General features: G+C 38.8%; 1 protein-coding gene across 3 annotated transcripts in view; it reads right to left on the minus strand.

Annotated features, from left to right (window-relative positions):
* The window catches only part of ncbp1 (nuclear cap binding protein subunit 1), a 52068-nt gene that overhangs the window by 31508 nt on the left and 3878 nt on the right, over nt 1-16682 (minus strand). Inside the window, exons 3-11 of one of the 3 annotated variants that reach the window (XM_078396017.1) lie at nt 15885-15985; nt 14831-14987; nt 13899-14006; nt 12958-13079; nt 9905-9974; nt 7700-7915; nt 3972-4069; nt 3248-3311; nt 157-267 (exon numbers count right to left, since the gene is read on the minus strand). In XM_078396017.1, coding sequence (XP_078252143.1) covers nt 157-267; nt 3248-3311; nt 3972-4069; nt 7700-7915; nt 9905-9974; nt 12958-13079; nt 13899-14006; nt 14831-14987; nt 15885-15985 — 1047 coding nt within the window. Of the gene's footprint in view, nt 1-156; nt 268-3247; nt 3312-3971; nt 4070-6899; nt 7009-7699; nt 7916-9904; nt 9975-12957; nt 13080-13898; nt 14007-14830; nt 14988-15884; nt 15986-16682 lie in introns of those variants that run through there. The other 2 variants (XM_078396018.1, XM_078396019.1) reach the window with 2 other exon arrangements.

A 16682-nucleotide genomic window follows, 5' to 3' on the forward strand; every position in this document is an offset into this window, starting at 1 on the left:
GCACCAGAGGCTGTGAATAACGGAATCTCTGATTATTTCTCTAGCTGTTAGAGCAGGAAGACAAGTTTCACCACAAGACATTTAAAGTATTCCCCATGCTTTCTCCTGACATTTTTAGCATGGAGATGACCTGAACTAACATCTCAAAAAGGATACGACTTGTGGCAACGAGCCAGGCTGCAGTTTGCAGAGTTCAATCAACAAAGTTGTATACATGACTTCAATATGAGGGGGGAGAGGCAACCGGAAAAGTTCTCCAAAAACAACCTATGAAACAATTAGTAGCATTATTGTAAAACACTTCTTGTAGTTTACTGAAAGCAAATAGAAATACATACACAAGTGCATTCAAATAATTATGGAGCCACAATGACCACTCTGCAACTTAGTTAAAACATCAGGTGCAGAAATGTTAAATATCAATTTCCCTTTTTAATGTGGTCCCATACACTGTAAATCATTTTATCATTGCTTACCCTCTAAGCATCAGTTTTCTTTCATCATTTTCCCCATGTTATTGAAATCTATAAGATGTGTACCATTTTGGCAGATTATGACTGTTTTATTCATGTCAACATTTATTGCCCGTTTGTTAATGTCTTTGAAGAAGCTACGAGAGTTTCTTGAATCACTAGTTTTTTGATTATGATGTCCTATGATGATGCGAGGTAGCATGTTACAAGATTTAGATGCAACAATGAAGGAGGGAATGGCAATATATTTATCTGCACAATGAATGGTGTGCGGCTTGGAGGGGCACTTGGTGTGAGCTTCCATGCACTTGCTGCCCATGTCCTTCTAGAAGGTGCTAGAGGATTTCTCAGAACCCGCAAAATCAAATGGAAGCAAGTCATCCTTGATCTAGAGAAACTACCTAACAAGAAAGGTCATGGTTTGGGTGATGCAAACGGAGTACACTGGGCTAATAATTGCAATGGACTTTGGTTGAAACCAGTCACATTGCACTGCCAGCAAATGAATGTTTAAGGTAATGGATGGAGTTAAAAGAAATTCCTGATGTCACCACTGGACCTCCTGCCAATCACCCTATACAGGTTTGAACATCGATTTTCCAGCAACTGATGATGTTCCACTCCCCCCCCCCCCCAAAAATTACAAGAGCCCAGTTGAAATTCCCTAAACGGCCCCAGATGGCATTGTAAACTGAATGTGAATTAATTTACCCGCCGACCCATTCCCGGCTCCCAACTCTAAACGACCGGGGAGACAGTGGGAGCTGGGATGGGTCAGCAGGTCATTCCAATCACATTCAGTTCACATTTTATTTTAAACGTTTTTGGCACACCATGTTGCTTTAGAAACACGGGAGGGGTGTCATTAGCGGCCTGGGGCGTATTGTTGTTTTATTATCACGAGACCTCTGTTGGTCTAGAAAAACGGATAATCCGGGAAGGCTCTGGAACTGAGGGTGCTGGAAAATCGTTGTACTACCTGTACTGGTAAAGACCGCTGAACTTTCTGCTTTGGGACAGATTCCCCTCATCCCAATCTTTAATGAATTTGAGCATTGATTTATAGAAACAAAGAACTGCAGATGCTCGTTAATATACAAAAGGTCACAAAATGCTCCTTGTCTGTGTCAACCTATTAACTACCAGTTTTTTTCCCTGTCTCTACCCTTCTCCAGCTTTCTTCTCCCCCCCCCCCCTTTAATCAGTCTGACGAAGAGTCTCAACCCAAAACATCACCAGAGATGCTGCCTGACCTGCTGAGTTACTCCAGCACTTTGTCTCCTTTTGAATATTGACTTGCCTCTGAACCTTTTCTATTCTAAAATTGAAAATTTTAGAAATTTTCTGCATAACTCAACTCTTTTATCTTGGTATCATTTCAATAAATCTCTTTGGCATCCTCACTAAAATCTTACATAATTTTCCTAACGTTTGGAGCTTAATAGTACTCCAGTTTACTTACAAGCAATTTATAAAATAAAACCAAGGCTTTCTTGCTTGTGTACTCTTTCATTAATCCAAGGATCAAAAACATTTTTGTTGGGGAAAAAGACAGACTTTCTCAATTCATCCTGTCAGATTTGAAGAATTATGGGCCATCATGTGTTTTCAGTCCTAAAAGTCAATTTATAATGGTATGATTTATATTGCTTCACCTTGTCTTTTTATTTAATCAAAAAGCATAGAATTAGGCCATTCGGCCCATCAAGTCTACTCTGCCATTCAATCATAGCTGATCTTTGCCACCTAATCCCATTTTCCTGCCTTCTCCCCATAACCCTTGACACCCGTTCTAATCAAGAACTCATCTATCTCTGCCTTAAAAATCTCTGCCTTAAAAATATACACTGACGGCCTCCACAGCCCTCTGTGGCAACGAGTGCCAGATTAATTACCCTCTGACTAAAGAACGCCCTTTAATTCTGAGGCTATGACCTTTGATCCTGGACTCTCCCACCAGTGGAAACATCCTTTCCACATCCACTCAATCTATGCCTTTCATTATTCTGTAAAATTCAATGAAGTCCACCCTCAACCTTCCAAACTCCAGCGAAAAGAGGCCCAGTGCTGTCAAAGCCCATCATATGCTAAGCCAGTCATTCCTGGAATTATTCTTGTAAACCTCCTCTGGACCCTCTCCAGACATCACATCCTTCCTCAGATATGGTGCCTATATTTGCTCACAATACTCCAAATGCGGCCTGACCGACAATTTATAGAGCCTCAGCATTACATCTCTGTCTTTAAATTCCAGTCCTCTTGAAATAAATGCTAGCATTGAATTTACCTTCCTCAGTTATTACCGATTCAACTTGCAAATTAACTTTTGCAAGTCCCTTTGTACCTCTGATTTTGAGATTCTCTCTCCACTCACACTGGTCTGCATCTAATTCCATATCAGTTCATATTTTCAAGTTTATCAAAGTTTTTCCAGTTTTACATCAATGACAAAATAGGGCTCTGTATAATGGTCCTACAGAGCCCTATTTTGTCATTGATGTAAAACTGGAAAAACTTAGATGTGGTGTTTTTATAGCAGTCCCCAAGAAATTCAACTGCTTGCTTTTTGTCACTCTAATAAAAACATTCACTTCCATTGTATTAATTCCTGAATGTAAAACCTTGACATAGTCCAAGATTCTATAAACTGAAGAAAACACCAATAACTGAGAATTTTATAACTGGACCCACCTTTACTCCAGTCTATTTATTAGATAAACAAATTTTCTAGTAAATAAAATACGTTACCAACCTCCATTGCAAAAAGTTCATACCTCCACTATGTGATAATTCAGAGGAATCTTGTTTTTTCCAGGATAGCTAAGCAACTGTGCAGCACTGTCAGTGAAGAAAAGATAGACAAGGCAAATTAATATACAGAAATATAAATTCAAAATTGACCCAAAAATAAGGAATTGATATTCTTGTGCAAAGTTAAAATCTGCTTTGTAATTACCAATCTGTAGTTTTACTGCCAAGTCAATCATTAGACATTGAAGAATGTACTTATGATATTTGAACACCATTACTAATAATTACATTTATGGTTGTTGTTTATTACTGGCTACGTCAATATATTTGAACTATTTTTCAGATCTTTATAATCTTTTACGCAAACGCATTAATATATAGAACTCCAATAATCTGTTATCTAATTGTTTAGAAATTCCAATGGTCCACTGAAACTCACAGGGTCTTTCTTGCACTCCCTTGAAACTCGCCAGGTTCTCTTTCCAACACCCCTTTGAAACTCACTGGGTTCATTGGGAAATTTATTATATTACCGTAACATTTAAAAAAAACTTAAAATAAGATCATGTTGAAATTCTTATTAGAATAGCATCTAATAGTGTGGAAAAACTGCCAGTTCCGGGATCACCAAAATCATGAATGTGCATGATAAATGGGGTTTTACTGTACACACAATTAATTTATATCCACTTCTTTCACAACCAATAAGAAAATGTTACTGTAGGAATTAAAAAGGCTAGACATTACCATGTTTTCCTTTCCTTCCAATGAGATCTGATAATACAACGGAGATTCTCTTCAATTACAAATCTCTCAACAGAGTGGCTGCCAGGCATGACTGGGCCCTAAAGCAAGAGATGTGAAGTTTTATAAACTGGTATTTTTTAATGTAGCTAATATTCACAGCATCCATGCAACCAAGACAACTGACCATAAATCAAAATGTTAAGCTTAAAACGACTGAAGTCTAACAAAACTGCAGTTCAAGATCTGAACATCTAGCACAGGTAAATTATACCTTTAAGATTGCCAGATATTATCGACAAAGGATTCCAAATAAATGCATTTTAATAATGAAAACAAATTTAATAACTGAACTGATTACCAAAAATTATATTTCTCGTATTCAAAACTAGTTTGAAAAGCAAAAAAGGGATAAGGAGGTAACAGAATAATTTAAAGTGGGTCAAAGCCAGGAAAAATGTATTATAAGCCGTTAGTTCACTTTTTGCTCAGGATCTGAAAGTATTTCTGTGCAAAGGAACAGGTTAGCTTTGAGAAACAATAGATAAATTGATCAACAGTAACCAGCCTAGGCAATGGTAAAATAATAACACATAAATTTCTCACTGATAAAATATTCTGACCAACAATTCAATATCAGTCGTTATATAATACCACTACCCACATCCTCCCACAAGCTACATCAGCTTCCATTCATCAATAACTTTGTTTAAAGTTTCATACTCACACAAGGCCATTATCATCCTCACTGCTCCTGTACTATTTGACCTCTAAGCCTTATGACCCTCAAAAATCTTTGCATTCCTCTTATTTTGGACTTTTGCACACCTTCCACATACTTCACACCAGAAAATGGCTGTCATTTTTTTCATGCTGTATGAATCTACCTATGGCCGAATTTTCGGCATTGTTTCCCTTACATTTCTCTCCCCTCTGTATCCCTCTTTATGACCAGGTTTTTATGACGGTTTAGTTATCTTTGGTTCCGCCTAGTTTTCTCAAATACAATTCTGTGATGTATCCACGTGACATTTTACCACATTAAAAGCATGATATAAATGCAAGTTGTTGTTGTCGAGCGTTCATAAAATCACTATACAATAGCACTTAAAAACACTTGTGCCAACACACCATTTACACTTAGACACAACTCCAGATCTCAATACTGCTAAAAATCCATCACAAAATACATAAAGGATACTTTAATTCTCTGCATAAAACAAATAACAATTGTTTCCTTCCCATATATCAGTCTTTTGGCCGTCTTTGTAGAAGCCTGCAAGGCAAATGTCAGTGTGACCTTTGGGTTTCAGGTCCCTGCAAATGGGACCCAGCAAGTTAGTAATAAAGACTTACTGATTTCTTTCCTAGGTGGAATGTACCACTGCTTGGCCATGGACATAATTCAGATCAGGCTGATTATTACAGACAAAGAACGAAATCAAGACTGTTTATTGTTGATCACATTTTACATTTGACCACCAACCCAAAAACAATTGTATAAAATTGTACCAATACAATTAAGGGATTGAAAAGGCAATAGAAGAATTATTACACCAAATTAGCTGTTGTAACATGATGGAAAATATTAAAAAGATGTTTCAACCCAATGTGAAACAGCAATTAAGACAGGGCTCACAACTTTCTTTGCTCCAGCTGGTCAGACCAGGTAGCATTCTCGTGAATCTTTTTGCACTGTCATTAAACTGGAAAGGGTGCAAAAAAGATTTACGAAGATGTTACTGGAACTGGAGGGTTTCTATTATAGGTTGGGTCTTCTTTCCTGGAGCGTATGGGGCTGAGGGCGACCTAATAGAGGTTTATAAAATCACAGAGAAGCAAAGATAAAGTAAATAGTCAGTCCTTTCCGCATGGTTGTGAAACATAAAACTAGAGGGCATAAGTTTAAGTTGAGAGAAAAGATTTTAAAGGGACTTGGGGGCCAACTTTTTCCATTGAGAGGGTGGTGCATATCAGCAAAAAGCAGTCAGAGGAAGTGGTGGAGTTGGGTACAATTATAATTTAGAAGATACCTGAACAGTTGCAAAGATATGAAAAATTTGGAGTGATGTGGGCCAGGTGAAGGCAAGTGGGACCTGCACGGTTAGGTAACTTGGTCAGCACGGACAGGTGGTGCCAAAAGGATTGTTTATATACTGTATGATTCCTTAAGTTTTCTTTCCATTGCCACTGTTGGCCCAGGCATATCTGTAGTCAGAGCTCTGTTCAGAGGAAAACATTTTTGCAAAGGAAATTATGATTTTTTTGAAGATAGAGTAACATTTTTTTAAGTGTTATGAACTAATGAGAGGCAGGTAAGTGTGAGGGACAAGATAAGTAATAGCCACTTCTGCTTGTGGATTAGCAAAAAGGGTTAAGAATTGTTGCCGTCTTTAGTATGTGCAACCACATATATGAGCAGCACATCTCGTAGAACTCAAGGCAGAGAGTCCATTTCCATCTTCACAATGTTCCAGGAATTATTATGGTAACACGTTTCAGCTTTAATCACAACTCATGTAAAATTAGCTATTGTTCAAATAGCCCATGTTTGACTGTTAAGTTTCCAAAACAAATTAACTAACTATTAAAATGTCATTAATTATCACCATCAAAACTATTAAAGATCATATTAAATGAACTAACTAACTGATGTTAGTTAGTTAGCCCAGAACTGAAGGCCCAGAATTTGCAGTCAGCAGCGAAACAATGACGCTTAAGCTGAACTTGAAGAAAGCTGCCCTAAAGATTTAGCTACCTGGTGCTGTCAAGCAATAATTCAAATGAGCCCCTGACATCCAGCTACTGTGATGTTGTTAAGCTGGCTAAGCATCCAATCGCATTAAAGATTTCTCAGACAGCATAAAGCACATATTTTAAAATAAGTTTTTAAACATTATACAGATTGCTAAATAAAAAATTGGAACATACACATAAAAGAAAGAAAGACTTGCATTTATATAGCATTTTTCATGTCTCTTTCATAACGTCCCAAATCGCTTTACAGCCAATGAAGTACGTTTGAAGTGTAGTCACTGTTCTAATGTAAGAAATATGTAACATATAATTAAGGTAGCAACTCAAATACCACATTTTTCTTTTAAAAATCTATCATATCTTTAAATATTTAAGGGAATGATAACACAATTACATAATTGTTTAGGACCCACTAGCTAGTTAAGCAATAATTGTGGCTTAATATGCCATGAAAGACTCTTAAATCTCATGCAATAAATTACAGGATTTCAAGTTATTTTTCAGGGGGACTATTTCGTACAATGGTTAAATTCTCTCAAACATGAAGGAAAGTTGCAACTGCAAAGCCAATAGAGAATGTTTGAATCACTGACAGCAACTTTAGAATTTCCAGATTGAAATACATTTATTTACAAGCTAGAAAATCAAAGTTACTGTGAATATCATGAAGTAATAATGGCAAAAGCAGGTAGTTTTACCATCGTTACTATTGCAAAATCTGGGCACAAATATTCAGTTATTCCACTCAAATTTTTAATAGTTGATTATGCATTGAATATTTGAAATCATTAATATTGTGTGCATTTACATTTCCAACAACTTGCATCTGTATCATGATTCTAATGCTAAATACGTTCCAGGCACTGCACAGAGAGTAGAGTCAGAACAAGAATCTGCTACTTTTCAGCAACAAATCCAAACTGCAGCTCATATTGTGGTGACCAGCAACTGTGTAAAAATAAGCTACTGCATACCTCAGGGGCATCTGTGTAGTCGAACATTCTGAATACGACAAGTGGCACAGGATAGATAGAGTCCTTTGTGTGAGGAGGTGGAGTGAAAGGTGGCAGATTGTGCTGCAAGGCCTCACAGAGGACACTATCGAAAGCCAAATAAGGTCTCAAGATATGTTTCTCCTGCCAACGATCTTTTTTCAACTTCTGTATTTGTGCCCACAGACAGTCCAAGTACTGCAGCAAAAAAAATATTATTCAATGATTAATCAGCCAATCACTCATAAGTTAAGTGTGGAATGTGCCATTATTTCATTAAAGTCTATTTTACTAATAAATGCTATAGCAAAATCTCAATCAGTTTTGAAAAAGACCAACATATTATCTGAATTATACAGTCGGAAAAGAAGGTGGCATCGGGCAAGACGTTCGGTACGGGATGATACACTACCTAACACTACCCTCTGTCTTATTCGGCAGAGTAGTTATGAATCCAAACTACCAACTCACCGTGATTCCGATGCATCTTAATCTTCTGGATCAGCCTCCCCTTAGGGAGTTTTATCAAATGCCTTACTAAACTCTATACATAGACAACATCCATTGCACTATCCTCACCAATCATCCTCATTATCTCCTCAAATAACCCAATCAGTGTACAGTGGCACAGCTGATAGAGCTGATGCCTCATGGCGCCCGAGACCCGGGTTCAATCTCAATCTCTGGTGCTGTCTGTATGGCTTTTACACTTGTCACCATGCAGGTTTCCCTGTTACAGTGTGTGTTTTCTCCAGGTGCTCTGGTTTGCCCCCATATCCCAAGCACGTGCTGGGTTTGCAGCTCATTTATCCCCTGTAAATTGCCTAGAACGGAGGGACCATCGGGACTTTAATGGACTTTGTTACTTTGTCGGAGCCAGATACGTAGCGGCTCTGCGTACTTTATGCATTGTATGCAAAAACAAAGCATTTAGCTGTACCTAGGCATATGTGACAATAGAGTATCATTGAATTGAATCATTGATTCCTTCTACTTGCCCACTTGAGTTCTTTTCTGCTTGCTTATATTCCTCAAAAGCTCTGTCTGATTTCATTTTCCAAAACTTTACATATGCTTGCTTTATTTTTGACCAAATTTAGAACGTCTCTGGTCACACACGGTTATCTTACCATGCCATATTTATCAAAGGTATCACAAAATGCTGGAGTAACTCAGCAGGTCAGGCAGCATCTAGGAGAGAGGGAATGGGTGACGTTTCGGGTCGAGACCCTTCTTCAGACTGATGGCACTTACCATGCCATATTTATCGCTCCTCCTCACTGTTGGTCCTGAACTGTGACCAGCTGTTACTTGATCAGATTATGGAATGTCCCTTCCCGAGAGAATAGCACAGAAGACCCGATAACTACTTCAACAAATTATTAATCATTTCCTCCAAAATTTGACTGGTTTAGGTTTCTAATTTGAAAAGATTGAACAACATTTAATGAAAAAAAAGAATGGTATGGAAACTTAGACTGTGTGTTAAATGGAAGGGTTACATCCTGGAGTTTAGAAATTGTTGTTTACAAGCCCATGCAATTAAAGTTCTGAAATAGAATTAATTAATGATAGAAGTCCAAGTGTTCCCGAAGTACAGCTATCAACTAAACTATATAGACAACCCACAATATTGCCAAGACAAGCAATATGCACAGCTAAATAGATGACGAAAATGTACTGTAACCTGGAAAAGGGTGATGTACAAGTAACATATAATTATTTGAAAAATAAACAAATAATGCAAGCAAATTCCTGAAGCAATCCAATCCAAAATAAATCAGGACGTCATTTCTAGTTACTTCGAAGATAGTGCTAGATCGTTTCTGCATTTATTTTGTTCAATCCCAGTGCCATTTTCCTCGCTTAATTGGGCATGAATTACCTTGCACTTTAGAATGAATAGAAATTTTCTATGTCTTGTTGCTGGGTAGGAAGAAAGGAATCCACAATGTCCCGTTCCCAAAGCTTTTCCTGGTCATTTGATCTCCCTAATGTGGTTTTTTACTAATGCTTGTGATTGAGAAGTATGCGCAAAGTAAACTGACTTCAATTGCTGGGAAATATCAAGCCTCCAATTTGGTCTACCACTTAAAACAGATGCACACTGAATTAACAAAAATGCACACAAAATGTTGCATTTCCATTTCAATAGGAAATGTATTTGTCTTCAATTACATTACTCACCTCTTCTTGTTCATGTGGTTGTTCAGCAGTCCAGCTTAGTAGCATTGGAACATGATGTTTTTGACGTTTGCTACAACAGATAAAGGAAAGGATAAATATAAGCCTTGGCCCATGTACAAAGGTCCGCCCGTTGTTGATGGGAAAATTTCAGCATAAAATTTGCAAATCCACAATTGTTCTTAAGATATTTCCACTGAGATAAAGTACTCATAACCATACTGTATTAGCCAAGTATGTTTTGCAACATACTTGCATCATACCAGAGCTTAGAGACATGATGAAATACATCATAATTCAAAACAATATAGGAAAGGCCAGTTTTACACCCAACTTATGCATCCTTATACTTCAATCTGTTTATCTGAACAAAAGCACAACTTTGCCTTTCTGGAAATCATTACAACTCCCACTTTTGTTTACAAGAGCGAAAGAATGCTACCAGGATTACATCATTAAAACACTCAACCATTTTCAAATGGCCTCTGCTAATACGACAAGAAGGAAAGTGTACTTTACTTCAGAAAATCTCAGGAAGAATGATTGGTATGGGTTTATATTGTCATGTGCACCAAGATACAGTAAAAAGCCTTTTTTTATTAGCAAAAAAAAGTGGCATCCAAGGTAAAATTCTCTAGACTTGGGATGGTTTCATTGTATTGGAAAATAGCAGATATAACAAAAGAGAGGGAAACTGAAAGTAGGATGACACAAAGCTGGTGTGAGCTGTGAGGAGGATGCTATGAGGCTGCTGGGTGACTTGGATAGGTTTGGCAAGTGGGCAGATGCAGTATAATGTGGATAAATGCGAGTTATCCACTTTGGTGGCAAGAACAAGGCAGATTATTATCCGAATGGTGTCAGATTAGGAAAAGGGGAGGTGCAACGAGACCTGGGTGTCCTTATACATCAGTCACTGAAAGTAAGCATATAGGTACAGTCAAGAAAGCAAATGGCATGTTGGCCTTCAGAGCGAGAGTATTTGAGTTTAGGAGCAAGGAGGTCCTACTGCAGTTGTATAGAGCCCTGGTGAGACCACACCTGGAGTATTATGTGCAGTTTTGGTCCCCTAATTTGAGGAAGGACATTCTTGCTCTTGAGGGAATGCAGCGTAGGTTCACCAGGTTCATTCCCAGGATGGTGAGACTGACATATGATGAAAGAATAGATCAACTGGGCTTATACTCATTGGAATTTAGAAGGATGAGAGGGGATCTTATAGAAACATATAAAATTCTTAAGGGATTGGACAGGTTAGATGTAGGAAAAATGTTCCCGATGTTAGGGGAGTCCAGAACCAAGGGTCACAGTTTAAGAATAAGGGGTAGGCCATTTAGGAATGAGATGAGGAAAAACTTTTTCACCCAGATAGTTATGAATCTGTGGAACTCTCTGCACAAAAAGCAGTGGAGGCTAATTCACCAGATGTATTCAAGAGAGTTAAATATAGCTCTTCGGGCTAATGGAATCAAGGGATATGGGGAGAAAGCAGGAACAGGGTACTGATTTTGGATGATCAGCCATGATCATATTGAATGGCGGTGCTAGCTCGAAGGGCCGAATGGCCTACTCCTGCACCTATTTTCCATGTTTCTAAGATCTACAGAAGACAAAACAAGTGTTTCCAGTGTAGGTGGAAACATATTGACATGGACATTAGATTAACCGACTAACGAGAAATAGAGAGGTGGCACAAATAAGTCCTTTTCTGATTCACACTGATGCAGGACCCTCAGCTTCTTGCAGTTTATATAAATGACAGATCAAAAAAAGACAAAAGTATAGTTGCTAAATTTGCCTACGACTGAAAGATTGATAGGAAAGTAAGTTTAAACAGGACCTAATGCAGTTGCCAAGGGATATAGGAAAGTTGAATGGGCACGGATCCAGCAAATGGAGTATAATTGAAAAATTGTGAAATGCTCCATTTTGGGTAGAAAAATGAGGAAAAGACAATCTAAACAATGAAGGAATATAGATATCCGAGAGGTAAAGGGATTTGAATACCCAAGCAGACAACTCACAGAAGACTAATCACCAGACTAATCACCGCAAGTAATTAGGAAATTAACAGAATGTTATTATTTACGACCAGGGCAAATTGAAAACAAAAGGTTACCAAAAGGAGGTTAGTTTTGAGACCACTTCTGGAGTACTGTACACAGTTTGATTTATTCACAAAATGCTGGAGTAACTCAGCAGGTCAGGCAGCATCTCGGGAGAGAAGGAATGGGTGACGTTTCGGGTCGAGACCCTTCTTCAGACTGATGTCAGGGGGGCGGGACAAAGGAAGGATATAGATGGAGACAGGAAGATAGAGGGAGATCTGGGAAGGAGGAGGGGAAGGGAGGGACAGAGGAACTATCTAAAGTTGGAGAAGTCGATGTTCATGCCACTGGGCTGCAAACTGCCCAGGCGAAATATGAGGTGGGCCTCACTATGGCACTGGAGGAGGCCCATGACAGAAAGGTCAGACTGGGAATGGGAGGGGGAGTTGAAGTGCTCGGCCACCGGGAGATCAGTTTGGTTAATGCGGACCGAGCGCAGGTGTTCAGCGAAGCGATCGCCGAGCCTGCGCTTGGTTTCGCCGATGTAAATAAGTACTGTACACAGGTACTGTACACAGTATTGGTCTTCTGATAAATGGAAGGGTGTATGTGTATCTGAGGCAGTTTATAAAAGGTTTACAAGAATGATGTCTGAGGAAAAGTTGAAAAGGCTATGTTTGTATCTAATTTTTGTATCTATGTTTGTATCTTGAAAGAATGAGCAGTGACTAATTTGAATCAGATAAGATTATGAAGGATCTTGACACGGTGGACATGAAGATGTTTCCCTTTGTATGAAATAGGGGATCACTGTTTTAAAATAAGGGGTTGTCCCTTTAAGACAGATGAGGTGAAATTATTTTCTCTCGGTTAATATGTAAATGCCAAAAAGAAAATCAAATACTAAATTGTATGCATCAATATATTAATCTTAAACTCTTATTTTAATTCTCGATTGTAAGAAGAATTGATAGATTGATTTCTTTTACGGTTAAAATAATCACTCACCTCAGATAACTTTCGACCTGCAAAAGCATTCGATCCATCTCTACATCCTTTTTCTCATAGAGCTCCTTTCCAACCCAGGGAAGGGAAGAAAGCACCGAATCCACATACCAGTCAGAGCGAACCTAAAGGAAAGTCCAAATAAACATGACAAGTATTTAAACGGTTTTACAATACAAACTAACATTTACTATCAAAAATATCGAGAGAAGGCATAATCAGTACCACATATTCCACTTGGGTAGTTTACAATCCAATGACATAACCATTCAATTTTCCAATTTTAAGTAATAACCACCCACCCATTCTTTTTCCTGTGTGCCCCCCCCCCCTAACTCCTCCCTATATCATTTTGTCCAGATCCCTTCTCCCCAGATTTACATTTCATTTCTCCCCTCAACCGACATCCTTTTGTCTCCCTTTCACCTCTGCTTTATCACTTGCCAAGCTCTTTCCTGCCTCCACCTCACTTTTCCAATTTTCTCCCCATACTCAAATCAGTCTGAAGATGGGTCCTGACTCAAAACGTCATCTGTCCATTCCCTCCACTGAGTTCCTCCAACACTGTTTCGCTAAATAAAATCCATCTGATTACAAAGGGGAAAAAATCCCAGCAGTGGTAGAGTTGCTGCCTTACAGCGAAGGCAGCACCGGAGACTCAGGTTCGATCCTGACTACGGGCGCCGTCTGTACGGAGTTTGTACGTTCTCCCCGTGACCTGTGTGGGTTTTCTCCGTGATCTTCGGTTTCCCCCCACACTCCAAAGACGTACAGGTATGTAGGTTAATTGGCTGGCCAAATGTAAAAATTGTCCCTAGTGTGTGTATGATAGTGTTAATGTGCGGGGATCGCTGGGCGGCGCGGACCCGGTGGGCCAAAGGGCCTGTTTCCGCGCTGTATCTCTAAAAAAAAATCTAAAACACCATTCGATCACGATTTCTTACCTGTGGTATATCCTCCTCTTGTGTTACGCTGATAAAGTTTTCGAACATTGCCACCATGGAAGGAGCAGCAATCACATGACAATTCACAAGATCACACAGAAACCGAACCTGCAATAGGAGCGCATCTTAATTGCAATAAAATTGTTTTATTTTTTAAGCTAGCAGGCGATTTATCTAATTTAAAAAATAGGCTGCATTCTATTGAAACCTTCAAGCATTTAATTTCCGCTCAAAATATTACTTATATCAGCTTTAGAAAAAGAAAGCAACTTTCCCCACTTGCATCAATGGCTACATAATACATTTTCCTAGAACGAGTAATCCTTCTGCTGTCAAAATACCTCGAAATCTATACTACAGTGTAACAATGACCTTCATTTCATGATCAATGCACGATAGTTGAAACTGAAAGAGTTTGTATTATTGCATGTTATGTTATATGCCACCAATGATGTTTGTTTATACAGTACCATTGTGATATAATGGACAGTAAACATTTTAGAGAATATTGAAAGCGTAATCAAAATTAGTTTTAAAAAATACAATAAAATGAGAAACAGGTATATTGGTATTGGTCCAGATAGTATAAGTTAAAAGGAGCTTCAACCATGAGAAAAGAGAAGGATTAATAGTTGTCCAATAGGAGTGTGAAGACCAATGGCCACAAACTAAGATGTTGCCAACATACAGAATGCTGCAAGTGCTTCTCATTCACATTGTGGTCATCGGCAACGTCATAATCATCACATTTCTAACAGCATTAATTCACAATGATTGTTTTTAGTAGAATATATATATGGGGTGTAAAGAAAACATTTCAGAGAGCTTTGTCATTTTACTTCCACTAAAACTTATCTAACAGCAAATATGGCACAACAGTCAAGATTTTGAGCAGGACATTCCAGCCCATTACAACACAAAAGTTGACTTACAGAAAAAACTGCCTCGTTGTACAAATTAGCTTTCAAAGCTTCCTTAAGCTGTCTGACCATAGCTTCGACAAATTCACCACCGAAGTTGTAATTCCTGGCATTTAGTAGCCCCACGAGTGTCGTGTACACAGGTAATTTTTCAGGAAGCTGTCTTGCTCTGGAGGGAAGATATCATGTCAAACAATGAACTAGGTATTTTATTATTGTGATAGAAAGTTATGTATCGCCATTACAGTAAGAATTGTTAAACATTTTGTGAGATGATATTAAGAGCAATAAGTAGTAAAATGCTACTATAAGCAGTAGATTTAATTACTTTTCAAAAAAAGTTTAGGTGTACTCAAACAAAAGGCTGTATAGAGCAATTGCATTCTGTTTTGGCCACCCTACTATAGGAAAGATGTCATTAAGCTGCAAAGAGTGCAGGGAAGACTTCGCAAATTTAAAATCAGACATGTTTAGAGGGAAATGGGCCAAATGCAGGTAAATGCAATTAACTCAAATGCAGTATCCTGGTTGGTTGGGTTGAAGAACCTGTTACTGTACTGTATGACTCTCAGTCAATGTTAAAATATCTACAGTAGCCTATACCCAGACTATGTACTATCGGCAAAATTACAGGCAAATTTTCTCATCAAAAGTTAAATACCGAAATACCTGGAGAAAACCCACGCTGTCACAAGAAGAACTGCAAACTCCCCACGAAAGCACCCGAGGTTAGGATCCCACCCATGTCTCTGGAGCTGTACGACGGCAGCTCTACCAGCTATGCCACTATATTCTATATACAGTTATATAGCAATGAAGTTAGTGCATATGGCCACCAAAATACCTTAGCTAGCCACGGTATTTCAAAGGTAATTCGGGATAAGCACAAACTGCTGAGTTGCCAATCATGCTCGTATTCAATTGATGAATATAAATAATAATCTTCCAATCCACATCAGGAATAATTTCTAATTATTTAGTTGCACAGAAATGAATTCACAATTTGAAATGTATAAATGATTAAATTAAGTTGCCTCACACACAAACTACACATCATCCAACTTACACGGCACAAAGTATTCTCAAGATTTTACTTTTATAGTTTGGCAAGTCAGCTTCCAAAACACCCGCCAAACCTTCCAGATTGCTCTCCAATGAGGAAGTGCTCTGCAAATGAAAACATATATATTGATGACAGAAGAAGCCATAATGTGAAATATCTCAAGAATAAAAAATACAAATTATTTCAAATTACTACTAACAAAACATTCACAATAGATAATTGCAACAAAGAGAAAATAACTTGCATTTATATAGCATCTATCTACCTATCTATCTATCTATCTATCTATCTATATTATTAAAACTCTCTGTCCGTGTGTATGTGTTTATGTGTGTATGTGTGCAGCATAACTTTTGTGGTTTGCACAGCCAAAACGGTACACCATAGCGCCACAATTTTTGGCCTACGTTACTCACCAGTACCCTGGGCATATTATGTAACAACACTCATTCAAATTTAAGCTATATTTTTAAAGCTAGAGAGATTTAGCTTTAGGGGGGTTCGAGTGGGTGGAGGGGAGGGTGGGGGTAGGAGGGGAGTGGGGGGAAGGAGAGAGTGGGAGGAGTGGGGGGAAGGGGGTTGGGGAGAGTGGGAGAAGGGGTGGGAGGAAGGGGGACAGTGGGTGTGGGGGCAGGGGAAGGTGGGGGTGAGGGGGTTGGGGTAAGAGAGAGTGCGGGTGGGGGGGAAGGGGGACAGTGCGGGGCAGGGGAGAGTGGGGGTGGAGAAGAGGAGGAAATGGGGGGGGGCTGGGGAGGAGAGAGTGGGGGTGGGGGGATGGGGAGGAGGGCAGGGTGGGGAGAA

The sequence above is a fragment of the Rhinoraja longicauda genome, chromosome 3 (assembly GCF_053455715.1).
Source record: "Rhinoraja longicauda isolate Sanriku21f chromosome 3, sRhiLon1.1, whole genome shotgun sequence".
NCBI lineage: Eukaryota > Metazoa > Chordata > Chondrichthyes > Rajiformes > Arhynchobatidae > Rhinoraja > Rhinoraja longicauda.